This window comes from Lygodium microphyllum, chromosome 3, assembly GCF_053477565.2.
Source record: "Lygodium microphyllum isolate KBCC chromosome 3, Lygodium_microphyllum_v1.1.10, whole genome shotgun sequence".
NCBI lineage: Eukaryota > Viridiplantae > Streptophyta > Polypodiopsida > Schizaeales > Lygodiaceae > Lygodium > Lygodium microphyllum.
In genome coordinates, this window is record NC_141137.1 from 124,824,403 (window position 1) to 124,851,955 (window position 27,553).

The 27,553-nt window shown below is 43.6% G+C and overlaps 1 protein-coding gene across 3 annotated transcripts in view; it reads left to right on the forward strand.

Moving 5' to 3' along the window:
* Window positions 1-357: 357 nt before the first annotated feature.
* The window catches only part of LOC148038853 (transcription factor jumonji (jmjC) domain-containing protein), a 36,429-nt gene continuing 9,233 nt past the window's right edge, over window positions 358-27,553 (forward strand). Inside the window, exons 1-25 of one of the 3 annotated variants that reach the window (XM_087674744.1) lie at window positions 358-631; window positions 880-2,354; window positions 5,955-6,012; window positions 6,143-6,265; window positions 6,583-6,640; window positions 6,845-6,981; window positions 8,385-8,543; window positions 8,687-8,773; window positions 8,854-9,045; window positions 9,458-9,610; window positions 9,702-9,896; window positions 9,979-10,050; window positions 10,146-10,241; window positions 11,074-11,181; window positions 11,305-11,421; window positions 11,534-11,741; window positions 11,855-11,919; window positions 13,605-13,663; window positions 13,929-14,060; window positions 14,178-14,325; window positions 14,433-14,783; window positions 14,871-15,056; window positions 15,152-15,213; window positions 15,296-15,374; window positions 15,869-16,021. In XM_087674744.1, the coding sequence (XP_087530870.1) occupies window positions 1,033-2,354; window positions 5,955-6,012; window positions 6,143-6,265; window positions 6,583-6,640; window positions 6,845-6,981; window positions 8,385-8,543; window positions 8,687-8,773; window positions 8,854-9,045; window positions 9,458-9,610; window positions 9,702-9,896; window positions 9,979-10,050; window positions 10,146-10,241; window positions 11,074-11,181; window positions 11,305-11,421; window positions 11,534-11,741; window positions 11,855-11,919; window positions 13,605-13,663; window positions 13,929-14,060; window positions 14,178-14,325; window positions 14,433-14,783; window positions 14,871-15,056; window positions 15,152-15,213; window positions 15,296-15,374; window positions 15,869-16,021 (4,320 nt within the window). In that variant the 5' untranslated portion in view covers window positions 358-631; window positions 880-1,032. The remainder of the gene's footprint in view (window positions 632-879; window positions 2,355-5,954; window positions 6,013-6,142; window positions 6,266-6,582; window positions 6,641-6,844; window positions 6,982-8,384; window positions 8,544-8,686; window positions 8,774-8,853; window positions 9,046-9,457; window positions 9,611-9,701; window positions 9,897-9,978; window positions 10,051-10,145; window positions 10,242-11,073; window positions 11,182-11,304; window positions 11,422-11,533; window positions 11,742-11,854; window positions 11,920-13,604; window positions 13,664-13,928; window positions 14,061-14,177; window positions 14,326-14,432; window positions 14,784-14,870; window positions 15,057-15,151; window positions 15,214-15,295; window positions 15,375-15,868; window positions 16,022-27,553) is intronic. The other 2 variants (XM_087674743.1, XM_087674745.1) reach the window with 2 other exon arrangements.

Below are 27,553 nucleotides of genomic sequence, written 5' to 3' on the forward strand. Positions count from 1 at the left end.
TAACATGAAAGGGCCTTGCGAGTTCTCAAAAGGTACTGTCACAATTACTTGTTGCTTTTCCCTACAGTGTTCAACATTACAAGCGTTTGTGAGGGAGAGGCTGCATACCTAGGTAGGTGTGGTCAGGGGCAGGGGCTAGCGAGCCAATGTGGGAATTATAGTGGAAATTTGTCTGAAACTTCTCGTTAGTAGTCACTAGTGCGAGCATCTTGTGTGGAATCTTTTGGATACATACACATCTGTGCTTGGCAGGAACAGCACCTTCCGTGGATCAACCATTCGGGCCATTCACACGATGAAACAAAATTTTCGTTAGCATAAATAAATGTAAACAAATGAATGGAAATAATTAAAAAAAAGGCTAGATGGGCTTTGTACAGAACCAGTGGGCTGGGGCATCAGGGATGCCATGGCATCATATGTATGTGAAGGGTCGACTATTTCACTTGTTGGGAATCCCATCGAAACCACGGTTTCTACAATATCTGCATCCTGTTTGGGCCGATTCCTGGTTCACAGCACAATTCAGTTTTGTTGCCCGGCTTTTGCAGATTTTGCTATGTATGTTGACGATGCCCTAATCTTATTGGAATGAGTTTCCTTATCTTCGGGTCACATTCTCCATGTACGGGTAAGGCTCAAAACCCTGCTTTTCTTGATGTTATTGCATCTGATGCATCTCCCCCATGTGCAGCCAGTGATTTCTTAGGGATTCCTTGCTTTACATGTATGTGCATACATGTTTCTGCATGTGTTTGGATGCCTTTGTATGCTAATGTAAATGCCTGTGTGTCTATGTTCTACCTTGTTATCTTTATTGAAGGTTAGAAGCAACACGGATGGCACATAGCATGTGTTTTGATGGTTTTGGCATATCAGGATACCCAATTTTAGCGTCTAAATACATGCTCACATACTCTCTGATTGTGGACTATCAACATAACCAGTTTGACAGGCAAAAAACATGGTCTCTGATTGTGGAGAAGGAAGCAAGGTGTTTTGACAGATACAGGTTTTCTGCTTCCTTGCCCAATGGGACGAGATGAAGACGCTGGACATCAGAAACTCAATGATAACCATGGCAAAGTTGGATTTTTAGCTTTGCCAGAAGCTCCTGTATTTTACCCATCAGAAGCAGAGTTTGCAGATCCATTAAATTATATCGAACAAATCAGACCAGAGGCAGAGCCATATGGGATCTGTCGGATAGTGCCTCCAAAATCATGGAACCCACCTTTTGCTATAGACAAAAAGTCTTTTGCTTTTCCCACAAAGCTTCAGGAAATCCATCAACTACAGATGCGACCTGCTGCTCAGGATGCTGAGACATTCAGACTGGAGTATTGCAGGTTTCTTGAGAAAGAGGGGCTTAAGCCAGCAAGTTGGCCCAGTTTTTTGGGCAAGGAATTGGATTTGTGCAAGCTATTTGGAGCGGTGAAGCGACATGGAGGTTATCAGAAAGTGATGAAGGAAAATAAGTGGGGAGAAGTCTTACAGATTTTGGATCCTTCATACACTCCAGCAGCTCAGACAAACTCTTTGCAGTCAGCACTATGTAAAATATATGAAGCTCATTTGCATGCATATGAAACTCACAAGTCAAGCTCAGCACGTGGAAAACGATGTCGGAATTTGAATGTACAGGAGCCAAAATTTAGTTCAAGGGGTAGAAAGGCTGCGAGACGTTGCACAGATGAATTAGGAGCTCTGAAAGGTGAAGAAGTTTGTATGGATGATACAGATTCAAAAGCAGATCAGGTCTGTGAGCAGTGTCACACTGGTGCACATGAGCAGCTTATGCTTTTATGTGATAGATGTGATCGTGGATGGCATCTTTACTGTTTGACTCCACCTCTGTCAGCAGTGCCACCTGGGAATTGGTACTGCTTTGATTGCCTTACCTCCGAAACTGAAAGCTTTGGGTTTACACCTGGAGAAGTTCATGACTTTGACTCATTTCGGCGTGTTGCTGATCGATTCAAGAAAAAGTGGTTTGGAACAAAGGAGGTTACTGCATCTGAGATTGAAGAAGAGTTCTGGAGTGTGGTAGAGAGATGCAAGGGTCCTGTAGAAGTTCTATATGGCAGCGACTTAGCCAGTGAAGTTTATGGCAGTGGCTTTCCAAGAACCTCAGATCCAGTTCCAGAGGGGGCAGATGAGAGCTTGTGGAAGCAGTACGCTTCAAGTCCTTGGAATCTAAACAATTTTACAAAGCTAAAAGGCTCTGTGCTAAAGCATGTACAGGAGAATATCCCTGGTGTAACTGTACCATGGGTCTATATGGGGATGCTGTTCTCATCTTTCTGCTGGCATTATGAAGATCAGTGCTTCTACTCTATCAACTATCTTCATTGGTAAGAGCTTTATCCCTGCAAGAACAGGCTCACAGATGCGGTCTCCGAAATTTAAGGCTAGCATTTGTTCGTGTGTGCTGCATCTATATCAACAGAATTTAAGGCTCAGTTATGTCGCCATTTCTGTTTTTAAAGTTTATCCTGGGCTTGGTAGTCATTATTCAATATTGATTGTGTGTTTTTGTTTGGCTGCATATGCATATATGTTGGTGTATTGGAAATATTATTAGCAATTTGGCTTCTTATTACATCTTTCTGCGATTATTATCCAAGCCCTATAGAGTAGTTTAGCCTTCAAGAGATCTCGTCCTGTTCTATCCTGGCAGGATCCGGCACTAATGAGAAAGTTAGTCCTCCATCATGCTGCAACACCATGATGTATTGGTGTTGTGTGGTATGCATGATCAGCTGCCCTCTCAAGTGGTGTTTGAGTTGATTTCCAGTTGTAGTAAGTGTTGTGCCAAAGTTCAGGTCTAGTTTCAGGGTGTTTAAATGTCCACTCTAGTCTTGGCATGTTGCTCCACAGGTTCTCCAGCCATTGGGACCCCATGTATGGTTTTGATGTTCTTTCTTCCCTTTGTTAGGTTCAAGAGAAGATGAAACATATGAAAAGAGTGACTCACAAAGGGAAAAAGTGTTTCCTGTTAGATGAAGAAAGTGAATGGGATCACACGGTGTTCACACACGTATACACATATGCACAAACGTGCTTGTGTTCACCAACGCGCGTACACACAAGGTTTTAGAGGGAGAATTTTGCTCACACAGATGCGAAGACCTTTTGAGACAAATTGTGATGAAAATTTTTACATGAAACATGAATGCAAGTCTTATAAGAAGCCTATTGTCCCAAAATGTCTTTCATGGGGCGCTGTAGCATCGAGGTTAATTTTGATGAGGCTAAGATGGTGGGGAATGGCACTTGGATTGTATTTGATCCTCTTGTGATTGCATGTGTGGCAATGAGATGGTTATGGGTGTGAGCCTTGTAGCTTTGTCTACATCACTCCTCTTGGCTGAACTTTGGCATCTTGATGTTCAAAAGGGGCTCAAGTTTGGAATGCTTGATTAGCCATGTGCCAATAGGGATAATATATGTTTGTGTAGTGGAAGAGGTAAAGGCATGATTCTGTAGGGGGAGAAAAAGAAGAGAGTTGTTAAGTGATGGGAATGATCCCTAGATGCCGTAAGACATATCCTACATTCCACGTTTGAAACCCAAGTGGATTCAATAATGTCTAATCTACTCATTACACGGGTGCTCCATAGGTTCCTCAACAATTTGAAGAAGCAAACATTCCTTCTAGCAGGAAAAGCTGTTGGTGGGTTTGGGACCTAGTGAATTGTTTGAATCTTCTCTCCTGTTGGTTTAGGCTCAAGAAAAGATGAGACACTAGAGAATGCGGCTCAACAATGGAAGAAAGACTCAAAACAGTTTTTCGTAGATGAAGAAATAGGATGAGAATTAAGGTAAAGGCTTCACATAACATGTGGTCATGTGGCTTTGGGAAAAGACACTTTTGAAGAGACACATTGGTTTACACTTATGGGGGGATTATTTTTGACACACTCTTAATGCAACACATGAATGCATGTCTTGTAAGAAGCTTATAATCCCAAAATGCCTCTCATGGGCCGTTGTAGCATGGAGGCCAATTTGTGATGCGAAGATAGTGGGCAATGGTACTGTAGTGATGATGTTCACGGTTGTTGAGCTAAAAACATCAATATTAATATTAACACGTGGTCATATGGCTTTGGGAAAATACACTTTTGAAGAGACACATTGGTTTACACTTATGGGGAGATTATTTTTGACACACCCTTAACGGAACACATGAATGCATGTCTTATAAGAAGCTTATAATCCCAAAATGCCTCTCATGGGCCGTTGTAGCATGGAGGCCAATTTGTGATGCTAAGACAGTGGGCAATGGTACTATAGTGATGATGTTCACGGTTGTTGAGCTCAAAACATCAATATTACGTCCTTTGTAGTTCTAGGGTGGAAGGAGGACGTGAAATTTGAATTTGCAGTTCACTCTGTGTGGAAAGCAACAGTGACAAAAGGTGAGGCAGTTGGGAGATTTGACAGAGGAAGATGGTTGTAATGAGTTTTAGGGCTCTTATGAGCTGTTGTGGAATATACTAAACAAAGAAGCTTGATGAAAAATGCAAGAGAGACCTTTTTTGGGAAAAAGGAGCTTCAAGTTGTAAGTGGGAAGTTGAAGCTGCAAAAGTTAAGCATCTTTTCACATGCCATGGTGTTGAACAAGTGGAGGGATGACTGCAAGCTCAACAAAACCCAACAACAACACCCCCCCCCCCCCCCCCCCCCCCGCGCCGCCCCCCCGCCGAAAGATGTTTCAAAAGGCAACTTCGGAATCTCAACTGGAAATATCTATGAAATGCTTCATGCATTTGTACTGTATACTTTCAGCCCATAGGTGCACATCGGAAGTGACATGTGGCAACAACATGCCGTTCTTTGACTAGGGACTTGTCTCTAGACTTACCCTTATGACATTTCACCTCAAAGTACTACAAGTTATGTAGGCAGCAGTGGAAGAAAATGCTGATCCCATTCGACATGATTTTTGAGACAGAAAAAAGGTGTAATCTGATGCAATATGATCTATCAAGGAAAAGAGAAAGGCACAATTTTATGTGATATGGATTGCTTGAAAGAGAATGAAGCAACAATGCCACTTAAATAAGTGTTGTGGGTAAAGAGATTGTGATTCTGGGTGTTGTGGATTCTTGCCAAGAAATAGGACATAAATGGACTCCTGTGTGCTGTGTCACATGGACAGCATAACTTTGTTTAATTCGAACTTTCTCAAATGGTAGATTTTAGAAAGCAGGATCATGTGTAATATGGATCATAGAGTATAGTAAGTTGTAATGATTGAATCATTGTACAAATATCTATGTGGAGTTCTTAAAAATTGCATCCATTAAAAATGTGAAAAGCTTAGAGACAAACTCAAAAGCTCAACGAGAAGATTTAAGAAGTCAAAATAACTTAAAGAGGTCTGTAAAAGAACCAAAACGGAAGCACATGTCAGCAGCTAGCAATGAGAAAAGCATCACAGCAGGGCAAGAAGTACAATCACAAATACATTAACTGGACTGCTGCTCAGGCTGTATAAGGAGAATCTGGCATTGCTATCACTATACAATCTGATTTGGAGTAGGATGACCTGGCTTCTGGCTGAAGATCTGCAGAAAATTTGGTTAGAGTTGGAGATTCCAACTGTTGTCATGGAACTGCTACCGAGTTACACTTTATCTGGTGTGCGGGATTTGCACTCATTTGAGGTCCACTTCTAATAGCCACGCAGAATAGTCGGGCCTTCAATGCCAACAAGCTATGTATGGAGTTTTTTTTGGAGTGCCAGGTCAAAGTGAAGTATTTGCAGTATCTTATGGGAATTTGTGCAGTTGGGAGTATTTTCATATATTTTTCCACATGTGGGATAGTTCATCTTTTGCTTTCATGTTTAGTTGAATGTAATTGCATTGTTACACAGTACAATGTATTGCAGATACATAGCTGTTATGTGTTCATTGTGTTGAAGATGGTTATGCTTGTTTCAGGGGAGCGCCAAAATGCTGGTATGGTGTTCCTGGCAGTGCAATCAAATCTTTTGAACAGGTCTGATCCTGTCAGGTGTAAAATCTCTTACATCCTGGAATTGCATCTTGGGTTTTAAAATGATCAAATATTTCAAAATTATGCTTGCAGAGGCATTTGGGGATTGAGACAGTGGTTTTGTTTTACACAGGTCATGCACAAGACATTCCCTGATTTGTTTGAAGCACAACCTGACTTACTGTTTCAGCTGGTTACTATGTTGAATCCAAAGGTGCTTTGTGAGCATGATGTACCAGTCTGTACCACAATTCAGGTTTGCGAACTCCAGAAGTCAGGTTCCTTTTAACAGTGTTGAAATCTAATGCATGCCCTCATTATTCTAAGATGACTTATCCATTGGCATGTGGAACTGCTGCATTTGCTGCTAAATATGAATAAGCTAAAGGCATGCTTCTTTTTCTGTCCCAAAGAAAAGGAGTTACTTATAATCTTAAAGGTTCAGGTGGCTATCCGCTAGCACTGTACTGAGTGCTGGCACAAAGTACCAATTTTGGAAACAGGGATTGCACTATGTATTTTATGACTTTCCAAGTCTGATAAAATATCGCACCTGTATTTTTGGCAATGCAGGAGCGCGGGAACTTTGTAATAACATTCCCAAGATCTTACCATGGTGGCTTTAACCATGGTGAGTTAGAAGGATTATTTTAACACAGTATCTTGGGACTCATCTCTCACTTACATACTTTTGCCTCCCGTTAGCAACTAAGCTATGCATGCCAGTCTTCCAAGTGCTTTGATGCAACAATGTCACTCTGAAAGTTTTTTGGAATATGTATGCAGTGTGTTTGTTATCACATTGTGATGACAATTGATTAGTGTATTGTTTCAGGCTTGAATTGTGCAGAGGCTGTTAATTTTGCAACTCTAGATTGGCTACCACTTGGACGTTTTGGGGTGGAACGAGCTAGACTATATCATAAGGCTGCAGTGCTTTCTCATGAGGAGCTACTTTGTGTCATAGCAAAGGTTTCTCTCTTATCCGTGGAAGCATAAATTGAATACATGCTCTCATTAGTCTTCATATCCATGCTTTTGATATTTTGATGTTTCTCTTTGTGATGCTGAGCCATTTTGTGCCAGCTCTCTTGTTGAAATATCTGATTTTCCCTTAACTTAATGCATTGCTTCTAAGATTATGTATGGTTTGGGACCAGAAATTCTACTCAGGTAGCTCTTTCTGTGCTGTCTAAAGCTGTAGTTTCAAGTCAGCATGTGACCTTTTTTCTTGGCGGTGAAAAATGTGGCTGAGTATACTAGTCAGAAGAATTTTACAAGGAAGTACATGCGCTCAACAGTCTAGCTGGAGTTAACTCTAAGTCGCAAAACGATTGTGTACAATCATCTTAAGGCAGTCAGCATGTAACTTTAAACTATGACCTTGAGAAGTAGCTGTGGACCTTTGGCATAACGTGGGGCTACTTTTCTATCTTTCATCCTTCAGAAAATTTGCCCCTTTCATCCCTGATCTTTCTATTCATCCTTCAGAACCCCAAGCCCACAATTTTCAGAACATTTTCATCCCTGATCTTCCTTTAGCACCCAAAGCCCACAATTTTCAGAACATATTTATTCAATCAAAGTGATTTTCCACTTTTCTCTTAATATGGTGACTTTGCTCAATACTCTGGACAACATGGGGCTTTCCTGGATACCTTTTCAACGGTTCTGTTTTTTCAGGAGCTGAAAGTCAAAATGAGACTCTTAGACTGCTAAAGTTGTTAAATATAAGACTATGGAGACTACCAAATTCCCAAACTTTGGGGAAGCAGTGCAAGTTTGGAGCTTTCACTTATCTCTTTCCAAGGTGGGGTTTTGAAGAGTTGATAAGGATATTTTGTCATGCCTATTGATGTGGACCTCAAATCAGGCAAATGCATCATTGGCATATAAAGTTAAAAGTTAGAAATCCCAACTGGCATTTCACCTGATTTGTGCAGCTTTAAGCATTTTCATTTGTGTTTCCAACATTTATACTGGCTTGGCACATCTTATATTGAGATCATGATCTTAGTTCATCTTTAGGACCATTTTGTTTCTGTGTTGTATGCCACAGAAATGGTGAACTATCACCTTTTGCAGAGGTTCTGTGTTCAGTTTCTTGTGCATCATAGCACTCAGGAGCCATCTTAGAGGGGTTTTAAGGGTTATGGTGCTCTTTTGTAATGTTTTCTACTTTAGATATTGAATCTCTGCATCAGTGAGCCGCTATGCATTGGACCTGTAGTCAAAGTATCAAGAACTTATTTTCTCGTGTTCAAAGGCATGGATCATGGTCTTACATTCCTTTAAGAGTCGATGAAAATTGATAGGGGTGCTGTATCTTTTACTGCTGTATGTTTATAAAATGGTGGTTGGTTTCTGATTTCCAGAATGCTGATGGTTACGAAAAATCCTCCTGGTTGAAGGATGAGCTAACTTACATGATTGCTTTAGAGAAGAAACAAAGGATACACTTATGGAGAGCTGGGATCATTCATAGCTCCAGGATGGTGGCTCGACAATTTCCAGAAGTTATTGGAACAGAAGAGGTCACTGAAAATATTACAGAAAGTTCATTTGTGGGTCATGTTTTGGGACTGCTTGTTACTGTCCCCATAATCAGGTTCCTGTATACTTCATGGTTATACATGCATGGAGATAGCTATCTTGATATCGATTCCTTTTTTTACAGGACCCGGTGTGTATAATCTGCCAGTATTACTTATTCATGTCGGCATTAACTTGTAGCTGCTGCCCTGGGAAGGCAGTGTGCTTACAGGTGAGTTTGGCAGTGTTTTTCTGGTAAATTCGATCTTTTTATGATTATTGACAAAAATAAGTTTTGTCAAACTGCTGCAGCATAGCGAACAACTCTGTGAATGCAGCAAGGATCAGCAACGTCTTCTGTATAGATACAGTCTGGCAGAGTTGGATGACATGCACCTGGAAGTTCAGTGCCCTGACATTGATCGAACTCCCTTGAATTCAGGTCTCAAAGGAAGACATAGAAGGCGCTACAAACACTCAGAAGCAATCATGTCAATGAAAAAGGTATTGTTGTTAGTGTTTCATTTTTCAATGTACTTTTTACAGTAGTTTTCTGTTCACTAGAACCTAGCAGGTGATAGAGATTCATGACAAGGTGCATTTTAAGTCCAATGGAGCCTAGTATGTATGCGTGGTGGTAGAGATTCATGACAGGCTGCAGTTAAAGTCCAATGAAGCCTAGCATGTGAAGTGTGGTGCATTGAGACTGCTTATTTAACATTACCTCATCATTAGTGGTCAAATGTGCTTTGAGTTGAGTTATGCTTGAAACTTACTGTAGCATTCAATAGTTCTTTGGTGTTTTGTAGGAATATATTAAGTGTACCGTATACAGCATGTTTGACCCTCAAAAGGGCTGCTAATATGCCTGCTTCTTTTGAAGAAAGTTTCTGAAACTTTCATGTGTAATTTTCAGGTAAATGGTGGCATAGTTTCCCTCAGTAAGTTGGCTGACACTTGGTTGGTGAAAGCTGAAGATGTCATTAGCAAAATCCCCAAACTTTCTTCTGTTCAGAATTTGCTTGTAGAAGCTGAAGAATTTTTGTGGGCTGGTCATGAGATGGACCGTGTAAGTAATGGAACTAGGTTATTTTACTGATTGATGACCTGGTGCACAGCATGGTTGTTGGCAGTGCTCATTGTTTTGTTTCAAATTTCAGTTGAGATCTTTGGAAAAGGAACTTCAATCTGCTGAAAGCTGGGCACAAGGTGTGGCAGCTTGTCTTAATGCAGCGGAGAGACAGGCCGAATCCAAGGAGGCAAATCTTGAAAAGCGCTCATTAACCACTGCACGAGAGCTTTTAGCAGTCAACCCTGCTCCCTGTGACATGAGGGGTTCTGTTTCGAAGCTTAAGGTAAAGAAATTGGACCTTTGTATATGTTGAATTTCTTTCACCTTTTAAGGGCTGTATCTAAGCAAAGGATGTACTATTACAGAAATTTGTGGCTGTGGCAATACATCTGCGAAAAAAAGTGAAGGTTTTGCTATCCAGTACTCCTCCTTGGAAGGTATGCCAGAAATGCAATCTCATGCATGTTCCAGGAATCTTTAATAAGGACATTAAAGGACTCTCGTTGATATGCGAACTTGTGCAAGTGTACAGTTGTCAGACTTGGAACAACTTCAAGAGAAGGTTACACAATCGCCATTACTATTTTCTGAGGCTAAAGACCTTGAAGACATTGTAACTTCTATAAAGGTGGGATATCGTAGGGCTAGTGCGATTCTCCTTTATGTTTTAGATTGAAAGCAATAATTTAATCAGTTTTAAAAGTTGAAAATATGTAATTAGGTCACACTCAATGTTAAGACCACTTTTCCCATGGTGCATTGAGTACCTTTCTATTAGCTTACTGCTAGGTTAATCAAAGGCAGTTTCGGGGAAATAACCAAACTGGTCTTACTACTTTGTGCGATTGTCAGAACAACCCTGGTATCTTTGAAATTTCCAATAGCGTGCTTGTATTCATTGCTGACAAAATGATCCTTTTCAATATTATCATGGTTTTCCTTATGCATTTCCATGACCTTGTATTTCGTATCTCTTACAACTTGTTCATTTCACCACAAAAAATAACAACCATCTTCCTTGACATTGTACAAAGTTGGTGGATGTATGACTGAGTTCATTATGGACAATATGGAAAATCAGAAACTACTTGGTTTTAGGTGATGTTTCTTTTGATTCGTATATGGTTGTTTCCAAGTTATTTGACATTGAGTATAGCATGATTGTTGTTTATGCCACTGCCTCTAGAAATCTCTCTCATGGTCCACTGTTGAAGTCCTCTCACTTGCATGTTAAATTGAGCAATGGCATCATAAAATACTGTATTTATGTATGAAAGAATGAAGGTATGTATGCTTGATCATGTGTCGCTTTATGTAGCTATGAATGCGTTGTGCATGTGCAGCCACATGTGCATGCATACCTATTCTAAGAATGGAAATTTTCATGTGAGTGATACATCATTTGCTAAGAGGTAACAATTTGATAAGAGGTAACAATTTGATTCCTGTCCCTATTTTAGGCTTGGAGAACTGAAGTTCAGAGTATACTTTCAGAGCCTCAATTGTGCATGATTTCTGGAAAGAGGAATGCCACAGATATGAACACGTTATACAAACTGCAGTTGGAGGTGCTGTGGATAAGCTTGATTGAAACTATAGTTTTCTCAAAGCGAATGTTTTTGTTGGGGTAAAAATGTAATTTTGAATTAAGAGCTGTGACATTTTTGAGTTTTCCATGTTCAATCTGACAGGCAGAAAAGTTACCTGTGTCAATGCTTGAACTGCAAGCATTAGATGCCTTTGTTAGCAAGCTCGAAAATTGGCAAGAGCGGGCCAAGGTTTTAATGCAAACTGTTGTACCTTTGCAGGTGCTGTAATCCTATACTTCTTTGGCTTTATTTTTAATGTTTCTTCAATATATGGTAATGTGTGGGAATATGCAAAATTGCAAGCTGAAGCTTGATCCTTATCATTGATCAGGTTGCTGGAAAGCTCCTTATGGAGATTGAGAATGTGCCTGTTTATTTTACTGAGGCAGAGGTATTACAAGGAAGGTTATATAGGGCGAAGGAATGGATAAAAAGTACCCACAAGGTTCTTGCTGATATACACCACCAGAGCTACTACAGTGCATCTGTTGAGATGCTGCTATCTCTAGTAAAATCAGGGGAATCTCTGCAGCTGGAAGGTGATAAAAAACTTCTAGTCTTTTCACAATAGGTTGAATTGGTCCAATATAATGTTATTTTACTGTAAAGAAACTTTGGAACATCCTGATTACAAACCCATTGGCTATGGCAGTGAAAGAGATTGATTTGATAAAGGCAGAGCTTAAAAAGCTGCAGTGGCTGGAAAGAGCTGCAAAGGTACAGCTGATGATGTTCATGTGTGCTCGATTCTGTCTTTGCAATATCTACATCAATTAATGCTTCCCAGAGATTTCACAAGGATGGACAGTGAAATTTTCAGCATCCTTGTTTTGTAAAATTTATCTTGAAGTAGGCTGTGAACTTTAGATAAAAGGGGGCACAGAAAGAAGTAGAATACTAGGAAAAAAGAGAGCATAGCATTTTTATGTCACTCATAACTTGTTGGGATATGATGGATTTTGTGCATATTGTGCAACATAGACATTCTAGACTAAGCCCATCTTAATTGACTCTTAAAAAAAGCCAATAATACTTTTGAGTACAAATTAAAGTAGTTCAAGGCAGGTCTTTTCTAATCTTAGACTTGCTCCTGACAATGGATTACTATGACCGGCTAGTGTGAGTTTAACCACCTCACAGAGTTTTGACTTTCTACATTCAACAGTTAATGGGGGCCCATAAAGATACTGCCACAGGTAACAGGTAGTTTCAATACAGCATGTCATTGTGTGGAAAAAAAGCTTGCAAAACCATGAGCAGGAAGAGGCAGTCGAAAAGAGGAAGTGGAAGGAATATCAGAAAGTCAGGCCTTTTCATGGAAACTAGAGGAGCCACATTGCTGTCTTCTTGTTAACTCAGAGTCACTACTTCTCGTGGAAAATCTATGACTAGTGGTTGAGTGACTAGGACAGTTCCCATGGCACAGAGTCTTCTTTATCTAGTCTTGACCAGTAGTGGCTGATGCAAACAGCAGTTACAAATTTTCAGGGCTCCACCACTTGCTCCACTAGTCCCAGAAAGCATTAGCAAAGTGACTCTAAATCCGACAATGGACTTGACCACCTCATAAAGTTCTGACTCCCCACACTCAGCAGTTAATGGGGGCCCAAAAATGTAACCTTGCCACGTGGCACAGGTGGTTCAGATATATTAGAAATGTGTCTCATAATATGTGGAAAGAAAGCTTGGAAAATGAAAAATTAGAAAGTCAGCCTTTTGAGGGAGACTAGAAAAGTCCATTTCTTTTCGTAAGTTAGAGTTGCTACTTCTCATGGCAAATCAATGACTAGTAGTTGCAAGTGACGTGGACAGTCCACATGAGCAATTCCAGCGAGCAATCTACAGACATTGAGATTCATTGACCTAGGTTGCACAATAGTGTGGCTGATGCAGACAGGGATACTTGCAAATTTTCAGGGCTCCCTCTGCTCCTGTAATCTCACATAGGACTAGCAGAGGGCCATCCAGAGTGACCATGAAAAAAGCTGCAGAAATATGCTCTCCCCACTTTCAATAAAAAACAGATGCCATTACAGATGTGCTTCAATCATCATGGAATGAGTGTAGGTCTGAAGCACCTCAAGTGTAGTGTTTCCAGCTGAAACCACCCCAAGTTGGGTGAAGTCATAGTCACATTTTAGTGATTAAACTTGTGACAAGAAGAATTGATGTCTTGTACCATGAAGCCATGTAATAGTAGATCACCTTGACAGGACTAGCCCCAATCATCTGAGCTGACAATGCCAAACTGTGCAGTTTAAGTGTCTCTTGGCTTAAGTGGCATAGGTTGTTAGCTTATCTGAAAAGATTGGTTGTTTTCGTAGCTTCCCTGAGCTACTTTTTTTGGGACCAACTCTTAAGTCTTTTGATATAAATTTCATTCCATGCTGCTCTTGGCACAGATGCTAGATCACCAATCAACATGTAAGGAGCTGATGGACATGCTGGAGGAGGCAACTGAGTGAGTTATCAAATGCATTATTAGATAATCCTAATTAGTGTATTTTGACAATTGAATAAAATTCACACAGTTAGTTATTGCTGAGTTGGATCGTTGCATATTGTAGTTGAGTCTTAGTATTGATGATTCTTTATGAACTTTCAATCATCACAGTGTGCACAAGGACAGAAAGGTCTTATTAATATTGCTGCTAGGTGGTGCATTATTCACAGATTTTTCTTTGACATAAGTGATAATTTGTTAAGACCATTCTTTGTGGTCGCAGGTTATCTTTGCAAGATGAGAAGCTGTATCTAAAACTCTCTCAAGTAGCTGAAGCTGCAGCAGCATGGGAGGAGAGAGCCTCCAAAATCCTGCTGAATGGAGGTTCTCTAGATGAGTATAGAAGCCTTCGCAGGTCTGCTTTTAAGCTCGTTCTTTAATGTCATGTTTGGCTTTACATTTACCCTTTGTTTGTGCATATGACTTGCTGATGCATAATGAACTTATATGTATGATCCGGTTACCTTGTCAGGGATTCCAGTGAAATATATGCCTCTCTTTCTGGTTGGGTTGGAATTAATGCTAGTATTATGCAAGCAGAGTTGTTCCTCCATCATGCTCAGCCTTTCCTAGATCAGAGTCAACACACCAACGGTATCCTCAAGCTTGAAATTCTACAGGTTATTATCCACATCAGTTATCAGACTGTCTGTAAAGGAATATGGGTCCTTTGACATTGTTTTTGTCAGCTAACCATTCCAGTTGTGATCCTTTCTTTGATGCCCAGGATTTGATAGGTCAGTCATGCAGCCTGAAAATTCATTTACCCGAAAGAGATCACCTTTGTGCTGTTCTAGCTGATGTTAAGGCATGGAGGAATAAGGCAATGGCTTTGATAAACTCAGCAAAAGGTGTCCTTCAGGAATCACACATCAACAATACAGATCTATCACTGGAGGAGAAGTCAACCATGATTATGAAATCCAAGGACCTGATGACTGATCTTAGGAATGTTGTTAATGGGGAAATTTTTTTTAGATTTGAACTTCCAGAGATAGCAGAGTTGAAAGTCCTGGTCACAGCAATGGAATGGCATCTTAAGGTGGCTCAGAGACTTCTAGAATATCCCACTATTCAGGTATTGTAAGTTGTTTGTCTATTGTACAGAATCAACTCCCAATCCTAGTGGAAATGTGCCAAATTGTTGCCATTTTGTTTGCTATAGGAGCTGGATTGTCTTGTTCAAGAGGCAACTGCATTTGGGAACTATGTTGGCCAGCTAGAACTGCTTCGTGATGTTCTCCAAAAAGGAAAGGAATGGTCAATGCAGGTGCGAAGTGCCCTGGAGTTGAATGGATCCTCTCTGAGATGCACTGTGCAAGATCTTGAAAGCTTAATAAGTCAAGCGAAGGTGCTCACTTTAAGCATTTTCTGAGCTGTGATACGTCTATTTGATAAACATTAGTGTGTGTTTAACTAATCTCGAGATTTTTGGAATAAATGAAGGCTATGAAAATAAATCTCTCTAAAGATGTCACGTACTTGCAACAACTGCTAATGTCTCACAGGTAAAGTCTGCTTGCATATGCTCAGTCCTTTATTGTACTTAATAACATATCTCCAATTGAAAGTTTTCTTTTTTTTTTTCAGATCATGGCTGAAAAAGATATCACAGTATTTGTTCCCTCCAAATCTACCTGTTTCCTGGGAAGAATTGTGCCATTTTCAGGTGGAGTCCTCATCTTAAGATGTTCCATCTAGAAGGCTAGACATAGGGACATACTTAGGCTCTTTATATGTTTGGTTTGCCTAGGATTATTGAGTCAGCAGGTAGAATGAGGATGCATGGGAGCTAATTCTTCTGCATCTCACAACTATGAGAAGTTTGACTTTATGGAGATAAAACCTAAGTGAGGAATTAAAGTTTGTAGTCGAAGTGAGGTATTGTTGGGCATTATGTGTTTGTGTGTAAGGTTCACATTGTACAGACATGTTTGGGAAAATGATGGAATCTGCATCAGGCCCACCGAGAATGGGGCTGTGGTGCCAGTGTGCTCATATTTGATCATAGATCACTTGGGCTTTGAGTTGAGTTCTAGAGCTTGTCTGAAATCTCACATAACAAGAAGAAAATTGGGAGAAACTGATGCCTTCGTGTTTATGCAGATTATGTATATATTTTCATCTAAATATGGCAATCAAATCTTCAATTATTTTTTGCAGGCAATTAGGAAGACTCATCCCATAGCATGTGATGAGGCTGGTCTTTTAGAAAAGGAGTCACTGAAAAGTGAGGCATGGGTATTGAAGTGTTTCAACAAACTTTTGGGCAAGTCGGAGGGAATTTCATTCACTTTGATAGAGCTTCTTTCTAAGGTCAGCTCTCTCTTTAGTTATTTTTTCGTGGCAAACCACTCTTCTCGTGTCATTGCAGTCATGAATAAAGAGATCCCTCATCGTTAGGGATCTCCTCTCTCTCTCTCTCTCTCTCCACACACACACACACACACACACACACACACACACACACACACATATAGCACCTTGGCTTCATTTACTGTATATCACTGATCATACTCCAGGACGTCACATTTTGATGTCCAGTGATACAATCCACATTGTACATGATTTTGTCTCACAGGCCGATTTTGGCCCCAGAAGAAGACGTTAATCTCTCTCTCTCTCTCTCTCTCTCTCTCCCCCCTTCCCCCACGCACACACTCCTTGGGAAAGAAAAAGGAAGTACAAGGATATGATACAAAGCTTACAAAAACCTTGCTTACTTCAGAGGCCAAGGGAAAATGTAAAAACTGCTTCGCTCAAAAGAGCAGGTAGGTAAAATATTTCTTGTTGGATTTAGAAGTGCTGGTAACTGCCTGGCTGTAAGCATTGAGCAGTCATTGTTCTAGAATTTGGAGACCGATAGGATAGAGCAAGAAATCTCTCTCTCTCTCTCTCTCTATATGTGTGTGTGTGTGTGTGTGTGTGTGTGAACTATGCAACCTAGTGACAAGGTTGTCAAAGAGAGATCAGCATAAGAAATGTTTGGAAACAATTGAATATATAAAATAATGGCCTCAAAGTTAGCCAAGGTGTGAAGATGCCAAAGTGTTCATTGTGTCCAGTGTGTAGGAGCACACCTAGGAAAAGCAATTCTCATAAGGCTTGAAGATCCAAAAAGCCAAAAAGCCAAAAAGATTTGCTAAAACCAAAAGGACGAAGTTTGGAATTAAGTGAACATATAAAAAATGGTGGTCTCAAAGGTAGCCAAATTGTGAGGATGCCAGTGTGTTCTTAGTATCTAGAAGCAACTCAGCAAAAGAAAATATCATATGGCTTGAATCTTGCTGGAAAATATCGCAGAATCTAGAATAGTTTCCCAAAATCAAAAGGATTGGAGTTTCAAAGATGAAGACACCTAAAGAGTACGCTTTTGGGCTAAAGGGAAACTTAAAAAATGTTGGAGTGTTCTCATTTAAAGCATCACACCAATAACTAACAGCATAAGCAATGTTTCTCACAACACAAAATTTGGAATATCTTCTATGCCATTTTGCAAGAGAAACTATAGGATGCCAAAGGGAGTTAGTTGGTAGTTATTTATCATCCTCTGTGTGTGAACATGCGTTAGTGTGTGTAAAGGTGTGAACGCCTTTTAAACTGCCCAACATCCTCCCCCTTTCAGTGTGACCTTGACTGCCCGTTCAGATACCTCTTCCGTTCTGAGAGGAACTTGGCTATGTGACACAATCTTTCCAGTTGCACATATAGCATATGTGGATTTCACCCTGGCAGCCACCTCCCTTGAAGATGTCATACTACAAGGATCACTTTATGAGGACTACATCAGACGGTTTCATTGAGAGACTTGGATACTTAGATGTATACATGCTACATGAGATGTAGGTAGCCATTGGCTAGCTCAGGGTATCTCTCATTGTCACACTAATCGTGTTCCTCCTAAGTTTTGGTGTGAATGCTCCCTTATCCATGGGCACTTTTTAACCTTCTAGTCGGAGAAGGGTTTTTTCCCTTGGTGAATACTTGTCAGTGGGTGTGGAACTTAATACCTTCGAGATTGTACTTTGATATCATTCTCACATAGTGGATGTGACCTTCTAGCACTCTCTTGTTGTTCACTGTTCACTGTTCACTGTGTGTGTGTGTGTGTGTGAGTGTGTGTGTCCCGTTGAACCCTAACTTGATAGTGGCATTAGAGCCATACCTCTCAGCTATCGCCACTTTGCTTACGAGCCACCGACGTCTTAGCTGCTGTCAAGTCTCGAACTTGGCGTGTTTTTTTTTTTCAAATAAAATGTGGCTGATTATATTACTAAAAAAAAAAAACTGATTACAATGGAGTGCTCATGCTAAACAGACTAGCTGGAGCTGGCTGATGGTCTATCTCCTCCTGGCAGCCTGGGGGGCTCTCGATTAGGGCCTTATGGAGGCCTTGCCACATGTGAAGTAAGCTGCGTAGGAAAGGTGATTTGGGGGGGGGGAGGGGGTGATCTGGGCTGATGTGAAGATTCATCTCAGGGATGGCCTCCACTCACCACCAAGCCTCGGTCTACAATCCTGAAGACCCTCCTGCAATAAAACCTTCCAGGTCTATCCTCTTGGTGTGAGGCCGTGGACAACTAACTTGCCCAAGAGGGCCATACTCTAAAACTCTGGGTCTATGATCCCAAGCCCTCCCTTTGACCAATGCCGTATGATGGTTGCCCATGCCACCTTGGGCCGGGAATCCCTGGAGCCGTCTGACCCAGACCAAAGGAAGTTCCACACTAGGCGGTGAAGTTGCACTATACAGGATGAGGAGAAGCACCAACACAAGGCGATGTACGAGGCCGTCGCTAGGAGGACCTGGTTAACCACCAGGGCTCGGCCGGCTAGTGAGAGGCGAGCCGTGTTCAGTAGGTCAGCTTCCTTCGAATAGAACCAAGGACTGGAAGAAACTGCTGGGTAGGAGTGATGTTGAGTCCCACCTAGAACCCTAGGTACCAGACGGTTTTCCCTCTACTCACCCATCTAAATCCTAGGTGGACGCTCCACTCTGTGCTAGAGTCCGGGTCTGTGAGGAAACCAACCGACTTTCGCTAGTTGATTTTCGCTCCCGCTGCAGAACAGAACACCTCAAGAGCCATCCTCACTCTCTCTAGCATCAACTCATCGTCCTCGATGTAGAATGCTGTATCATTTGCATACTCTGAGTCTAGCAACTCGGTCTCCTCTCTCATTGGAAGTCGGAGGCCGCGTAATCCGCTCACACGGGACCTGAGAAAGTGAGACATCGCTTCTGCAAAGAGTAGAAATAGGTACGGGGCCAGGGGGCAGCCCTGCCGAACCGATCTCTCCAGTCGAAACTCCTCCCCTCGTCTACCACCTATGAGAACCCTGCTGGTGGCCGATTTGTAAAGTGCAGCGACCCCGCGAATCCAAGCCTAGGGGAAACCGAACCTCACCATGGTGCCCTCTAGGAAATCCCAGTCCACCCCACCCTGTCATAAGCTTTATCAAAATCCAAGAGTAGTATGGCTAGTCTCTGCCCACTGTGTTGAGCCTACTCTTGTCGCCTCAAAGAAGGTGAATACATTGTCTAGGATACTCCTATCCTGGACAAAGCATGTTTGTGTGTCATGGATGATGTCTGGCAGCACGGGGCGTAGTCGCCTACCAATCATCTTTGCCAGTGCCTTATAGGCCATTGACAATAAGGTGATCGGTCTCCACTGGGAAAGCTCCAATTGGTCTCTCCCTTTGGGGAGAAGACTGATAAGGCCTGCCGAAAGGCTCCCTGGCATCTGTCCTGAAGTGAAAATCTCTTGGAAGGCCATCAGTAGGGGGTCCTTCACCACTTCCCAGAAGGTAGTAAAGAAGGCCTTAGAGAGGCCATCCTCTCCTGGGCATTTCTGCCCGTCTTGTGTATGAAAAGCCTCCTCTAGTTCCTTCTCTGTGAAGGGGGCTAGGAGGGAGCGTCCGACCTCCTCTGTGATGAGGGATGGGATGTGATCTCAGACCTGCTGTCTACATCACTGTCCTCTAGCTGAGGCTATCTCCTACTGGAAAAGGCGTCTGTAGTAGTCAGTGGCAATCTCCATCACCTCGTCTGAGCTAGAATGAGTCCTCCCATACTGATCTCGAAGGTTGCGTATTTCCTCTCCTGAGGTGTGAGGCCGGTGCACTTGGAAAAACTCCCTGCACATTTTGTCCCCCTTCTGTGCCCAAAAAGTTGTTGAGGTGCGGAAAGAGAACTCTGAGTGTATGTCCTCTAGGCCAGCAATGGCTGCTTGCGCTCGCACCTCTTGTGCGTGGAGGGTGGGATCCCTTGGTGCCACTTGTAGTAAACTCTGTGTGGCTGCAAGGTCCCGCCGGAGTGCTCTCCCCTCCTCCCAGCTCTGCTGCCTGGTCTGTATGGTTGCCTCTTGGCAGATTCTGCTCGACTCGACTGGGACCTCTGCAACCTTCTCTGCGATCCGGTCCCTCCTGCCCCAGTCCCTAGTCCAAAGCTGCTCTATCTGTCTCGTCACCTCCTCCCTCCTATAGATCGAGTCAGGGATCCGACAGGATTGAGTGTTTAGGGCAGATGCATGGGGATCTAGTGTCAGGAGAACCGGGCAATGATCGGACAACGTGGTGCCCGTCAACTGCCCAATCTGGCCTCCACGAGAGCCTCTCCACTCTCCCATATAAAACTTGTCCAATTGCTCCAGCAGGACTCCACCTAGCTGCCTGTATCCCTAAGAGAAGTCCAACGATCTCTCCCTCCTGTGGAAGGCAGGGTCTCTCCAGTCATCTCGTGCACCTACTGCCAATAGAAATACCTCCCATGCCTCCTGCTCCTTCCTGGCCATGCCCTGGTAGTTTCTGCCTTTGCCCTGCTGGTCCTCCAAAGCCTCTAGGTTGTTGAAGTCTCCTCCCAACAATCCAGGATTACACCTCTGAGAGTCCATCCGCGATCTCCACCCAGAACCTGCTGCGTGCCCTAACCTCCGTAGGGGCATAGACATTGAGGACTCCAAGGCACGATTCCCCAATATCCAATATGATCCATAGAACCCTCCTTGCCACTCTCGTCCCGTGGTCTTGTACATAGGCGGTGAGACTCGGGCCAATAGAGGTGTATACACCTCCACTCCTACCGTGGGCACCTATGGCGTGCTCCCAGTAAGTGTGTGAGCTGCCCGGGAGTACCTTCCCTATCCGCTAGGCCTGGGAGGGAGTGAGCTTGTGCTCTTGTAGACGTAAAATATCGATCCATCCGGCAAGGGCAGACTGCATCTCCTGTCGAACAATCAACTTTCTGGAACCACGTGCCCCACTGGAGTGGAGACTATTCACATTCCAGGATGCAAGGTGTAGGCTCATGGGGAAACCTGCGACTGACCAAACAGACATCTGTTCAGTGTGGAGGCTGCTGATGAGGATGAGAAACTATGGGGCATGCAAGTACGCTTTACCGTAGGTCTGGACAGTGAACTCCAGTCCCCCATGTTGGCCCTCGGCCGGACCATAGGGGTGATAGATGCTCCAGGTGGTACTGTCAATGCATCTATCAGCCATGCTGAGAGTCGTGACTTTGTACATTGGTAGAAATGGGCCGCCTATGCTAGGGGCCACTCGATTGCATCCCTCGGAGCCCTCCACTGTGGAGGGGCTCAAAAGATAAGGCTCAAGTGTGGGACCCCAGCCCCAACCCACCAGTTAATGTCCATCATGCAACCAGGCCACTGCTGTGCAAACAATGCTAGTCCTCCTCCTCCCATCCACTGGGAGATGTGGTTCACCACCTGACTCTTCAACTTCTCTATTTGTGTCATCGTCCAATCCCCTAAGTGAGAGGACTGAAAGAAAAAGGAGTAGTTTGGTCCATCCGATGGTGCTAGTAGATGGACCTTGCCCCTCCTTGACTTGTGAACCACGAAGATCCCCACCTCTAGAGGTAGTGGAAACTCTCTGCGCTTCGCAACTCTTAGGTAGGACCATGGGCCACTGCGGAAGAACTTCTGTGGCAACATTTGTGCCTGTCTTGGGAAGTTGTGATGGGCGGTGGGGGTAGATGAGCTGGTGGTTGTGTGGGAGGGGGAAGACTGATGGTGCGAGGAGGATGTAGGCGTGTGTGGCTCATCACCTCCTGTGGGAGGAGCGGGAGTGGGTTTGGGGGGTATCACTTGAAACGGGTGCGGATTAGGGGGGGGTGCTCGGCAAGGGAGATGGTGGGGGGGGGAAGAGGGTCGAGGGACGGTGGGATGGTTGGAAGTATGTGGCTGGTGTTGGGGGGGGGGGCTGTGGGCGAGGGTCAACGGGGGGAGCTTGGGAGGTGGGGGAGGGTGGGTGTGGGGGACAGTGGGATCTCAGGTGGGGTAGTTTGTGGCGCGGGTGGTAGTTGTGGGGGACTGCGGTCCTGCCGGGTGGAACGTGCAAGGGGGGCTGCAGAGTGCTCTGCCGAGGGGGCATCACTCGCCCTCCTGCACCTTGCTGTCAAGGTTGCGACTGAGGCGTTGGATGCGGCCCTCCTTGCCGTCTCCCTCTCTGTCGTCTTTGGACCCGTGTGAAGCTCTTAGCGTCCACCTGCGGGCCTGTCGGCGGAGTTGCCTTGGCTTCGAAACGCGTGCAATCTGCTGCCTGGTGTTCAAAGTCGTGGCAGCGCAGACACTGTCCTGGTTGCCCAATCACAATGACTTGCTGCCTAAAGGAGTGACCCTCTTGCCTCAATCTCCAGGAACTTGGGTATACGCTTTGTGTCTTCCACGGCCCCTCGTACCTTCGGGACTCTTGCTGCTGTCACTGCATCCGCGAAGGAGGCAGGAAGAACTGTGCCGAAGAGCCGTCCAAAGTCCACTAACTGGCGGTACTCTATTGCTAGTCTGGGGAAAAGTAGTGATTGGGTGTTTGAGAAATCTGTTGTGGAGCACGAATGTCTCCATTGTGAAGCCACTATACCAGGGAACCATGTAGATGACCCCCTTCGTGGAGGCATATGGCGAGCTCTCCACTAACTCACGAGCTGCATCCGTGGAGGTGAGTTGAACCATGAAGATCCCTTGGCCCATGAGGATTGCCTCCATGATCTGCGCTGTGCCAATGTGTAGCGTGGAGTGGAGCCGATCCCATAGCTGAGCCCTCGATGGGGAGTGTCCAATGACCTGACCGAAGATTGGTGTTTCTTTCAACTCCAACTCTGTGGCACGGACGGCTGAGAGTTGTTCCTCAGAGAGGATGATGTGCAAGGTGTTTGACTGGGGGGCACTCGCAGAATGCGCCGGTGTCTGACTAGAGGTTTCCATTGCGCATCCTTGTCGGGAACCTACCTAACACGCTACTGTGCTACCGCCGGGGGGCGGGGGGGGGGGGGGAGGGGAGTTGCTGCAAGGGGAGCAACTGGAGGTTAGGGGGGGGGGAGAGTCGATGGCGAGGAGGGGGGGGGGGAATGGGCGGGGGATTGGTAAGGGAAGAAAAAAGGGGGGGGGGGAATGGGCGGGGGATTGGTAAGGGAAGAAAAAAGGGGGGGGGGGGGGGAAACAGGCGGGGGATTGGTAAGGGAAGAAAAAAAGGGGGGGGGGGAATAGCAGACGACCAGGAGAGAAAAAGCCGGGCGCGGGTGGTCCTAGGGTGGGCGCGGGCAGGGCAGGCACGATTGGGGGTGGGCGGGGGTGCAAGGCGAAGAGGCGGCCGCAGGGTGGGGCAAACTATCGAGCGGGAGACACTACAGGCAGCTGCAGGGTCGGGGGGGGGGGGGGGAAAGGACTGTTGCTGCGATGGCAGGAGCCGTCGGGGACTCAAACGACGCGATGGTGGGCGGCAGGCGAGAGAGACGGGGGACGCAACACTAGTTAGCGGGGGGTTCGAGGGGTTGTGATGGCGGGGGCAAGAGCAACGGCGTGTCGGTCGGAAGTTCAAAAGCATAATATGAGGTGGTTACTTGGCGTGTTGTTTGCAGTCTATTTTGCTTGTCAATCCCCACGTCAAATTGTAATTGATTGTCTCTTCCTACACGTCAACTCTTCATGCTTGCAGTTGCCAGGCCAATCCCACACATTGTTGCTTATGCTTGCAGCTGCCAAGCATTGACAATCTCGCCATTGCCCCCGACAGCCTGTGTGTGTCAGCTAGTAGCATGATTCAACTCTCCACCAGATTTGGTTCCCCGGCCAAGTATTTCCACATCACGTTTGCCTTGTTTAAGGCCTCGACAGCTTGCACAATCTACTACCTGACATCTGACAATTGCACGCACGCTGAAACACAGCCCTAATAGGTACCCCCACATCACTACTGTCACATTTTACGTCCTGACAGCATGTGCAAGCCTTGCGCCGCATGCTTGATAGTCAACTATTAAATTATTACTCTTCCCAAGCCTTAATCAGCATTAAGCCACATAAAATATCTTCTGTTTGCATGTAGTGCTCTTGTTAAGCACAAAGTTTGGGGTTTTACATTCGACATAAATTTCCCCAAATTTCTTCATGAATTTAGGGGCTTTTGCTTGAAAATCCCAAAACTCACCTAGATTTTGGGATTTTGCATTTGTCGCTTCAAAATCGTTTGCGCCGAAGTTTGGGGCTTTTCATAGTCGAGCTCAAGTTTCACCAAATTTCAACAATTAAATTTGGGGTTTTGGTGAAATTTTCCCAAATTTATTGACATTGAGGCCAATTACACCTTCTACATTGACATTCACGCACATCGGAGCCCTTTTAGCTGCAAATTCTTCATTGATGCTATCAACTTTCCAAAAAATTGTAAGTTTTTGGTCTTCTCTTTGCTTAATTTTCGTGTTGTCCTTGCACTTGTCCTTTGGACAGCTGCTGGTCCAAATGCCACTAATTTCAGCACGCAATGGTAGGGCAAAATGATTTGGTCAACATGTTTGGGGACTCAAAGAAATTGGATGGCACTAATTATCCCATGTGGGCATACATGATGAAGCGTGTTCTTGTTGCCAAGCAAGTTTGGGGTTATGTATGTGGTTTAGAAGTTAGGCGTGTAGGCTTGGCTGCACAAAATGCTATAGGTTCTTCTAGCTCATCCACCATGAGCAGTGGCTCTTCCGCTCCACCTCCTCCTGCACCTCCCACATTAGATTAGTTGAGATTGGATGGGTGTGATGCCCAAGTTTATACTTTGATCGCACTTTTGTGCATGAGACAGGCCATCTTGCTTATTTGATGGTGCACAATAGCAAAAAATGCTTGGGATAAGCTTGCTTCATTGTATTAGGCGCGCAATGAGGCTCACATTGCCTATTTGCGTAAGTAGCTTGAGATGGAGCACATGACAGAGGGTGATTCTGTCGATGCATCATATATTACATGTGTCAAGGACATTACGGAGCAGCTTGCTAATATTGATGAAATAATTCTTGATTCTTTTCTTATATCTAGAGTCTTGGTTGGTCTACCTGATACTTATTGATAGTTTTGCCATTGCACTTCGGTTACTTGCAAAAGGAGATGCCAATGCATGCACATTTGATGTGATGGTATCATTGTTATCACAAGAAGAGCAATCAAGGGTGAATTGCTCTAATATAAGTATGGAGAATCAAGCATTTGCAGCCAACCATTAAAACAAAGGGAAGTCATGGCAGCCCTTAAACTCAAAGGGTAAAGGCAAAGCAGCTTTTCCTATGGACTCTTCAAGCACCAAGGGTGATAGTGCTAAGGAAAATAGATGCAATTATTGGAAAAAAAAGGGGGGCATATTATTGAGGAATGTAAAAAGAGGATGGCAAGTGAAAAGAAGAAACAATCAGACTTGAGTGTTGTTGAAAATTCAGCAAATGCAAAGGATGCAAACGTACATTTGGCAAGCTTGGACATTGATAAGTCTTATGCTTTTTTGTTGTGCATTGTTTGTATGATCCTTCTTCACATGAGTATGGTCTTTTAGTGGCCGAAAATTGCAACACATGGTATTTTGACAATAGAGCTTCCAAGTACATAACGTTCTTTCGTGACTTATTTGTATCATATGTAAATGTACAAAAGGGGATATCTGTTGTATGTGCAAACCATGCTTCATATGCAATTCAAGGCATTGGTCAGATTTCCATTGTTGCAGTGGATTGGAAAACTATCATGCTTGAAAATGTCTTGTATATGCTATCATAAAGAAAATTTTGCTTTCAGTTTTAGACATTGTATGTGTTAGTTTTTTGGCTAAATTCCACATGGATCAATGCAGTGTCTTATGACTGTAGTGATGGGGATACCCTCATTGTCATTGGTACATAGTACAATGGATTTGGTAAGCTTGATTTATATAATAGGAGAGCCTAAGAGGATGCATTACAAGTTAATGTCACCATTGTGGATGACACTGAGTTATGGCATGCTCGGTTTGGTCATCTTAATTATGGCAGTTTGCTTTATCTAAAAAGCAAAAATATGGTGCTTGATCTCCCTATGTTAAAAGCACCTACTGACAATGTATGTCAAAGTTGTGTACTTGCCAAAATGCATCATACTTGGTTTCCCAAAGGTGGATCTATGCATGCTGATCAGAAATTACAGCTTGTGCATAGTGATGTTTGTGGGCCTATGCGTGTCAAATCCATTGAAGGATACTTGTACTTTGTTACCTTCGTCGATAACATCACTTGTCATTTTGGGCATATGCTTTGAGGCACAAATCAGAAGTGTTTGCATGCCTTAAAACCTCCTTGATCTTGGTTGAAATGGTAGTGGATGCAAGCTGATTACATTATGCACCGATCGAGGGGGATTATGTGTCATGGTTGAAAGGGGATTGAGGGGGGGGGGGGGTGGAAATATATGTCATGGGAGCTAAACTCTTTTTTGGTTGAAAGGGGCATTTATCCATTAGTGAACTACACCTTACACACCTCAACAAAACGCTGTGGTTGAAAGAAAAATCACACTTTGATAGAAGCGGCACGTTATATGCTGTCACACAATAAGTTGCCCCCAAAGTTTTGGCTTGATGCTATCACTTGTGCAGTGTATGTGTTGAATCGTAGCCCAACTAAAGCATTGGCTGAATGTATGTCTTATGAGGCTTGGAATGACCAGAAACTAGTGGTGTCATATATTCGTATCTTTGGTTATTTGGCATATGCTTTGGTGCAATAGCCACGGAGACATTAATTGCAAGACAAGGGTGCCAAATGCATTTTGAGTGGTTATAGTACATAAAGTAAAGGGTATCGCTTGTACCAACCCTCCACCAAGAAGATTTTTGTTAGCAAAGATCTGGTATTCGTTGAACATGTTGGTCAGCCTTTGTGGATTGCAAAAATCAGCCCAATGTAGGGCCTATGGACATGTTTGACAGTGTGTTGCCTTTATTTCAGCTAGTGCACCGATTTTGGTCAATTTCAGCAACCTATTGAGGATTTACAACATCAAACACATGTTGAATAGTAGCCTGATTTTCAGCCCATTGATCAAGGCATTGCTGATTATGAAGTGGCCGATGAGAGGGTTGCTGTTTGGGAAGCTAAAACAATCCCGAGATGGTTGTTAAATACATTATGGGACAACAAATTGTCCGTTCCACTTCTTGGTAGAACTAGAGCAGCTAGCTGCCATGCATAGGGTAACTTGGTTGCGTAGGCACTCATAGCTATTGCATGCAATGAGGAACTTGTTTCTTTACATAATGCTCTACAAAATGAACATTTTGTGGCAGCTATGCAATTAGAGATAAACTCTATTCATAAAAATGGCACATGGGAGGTATGTGACTTGCATGTTGGTAAGCGTGCTATAGGCACAAAGTGGGTTTATAAATTAAAACGCAGATCTGATGGTAGCATTGATCGCTACAAGGCATGACTTATTGTCAAAGGGTATGCCCAACAGCACAAGATTGACTATGATGAGATGTTTGCTCCCACTTCATGTATGACCACCATTCGTAGTGTCATTGTTTTGGTTGCTC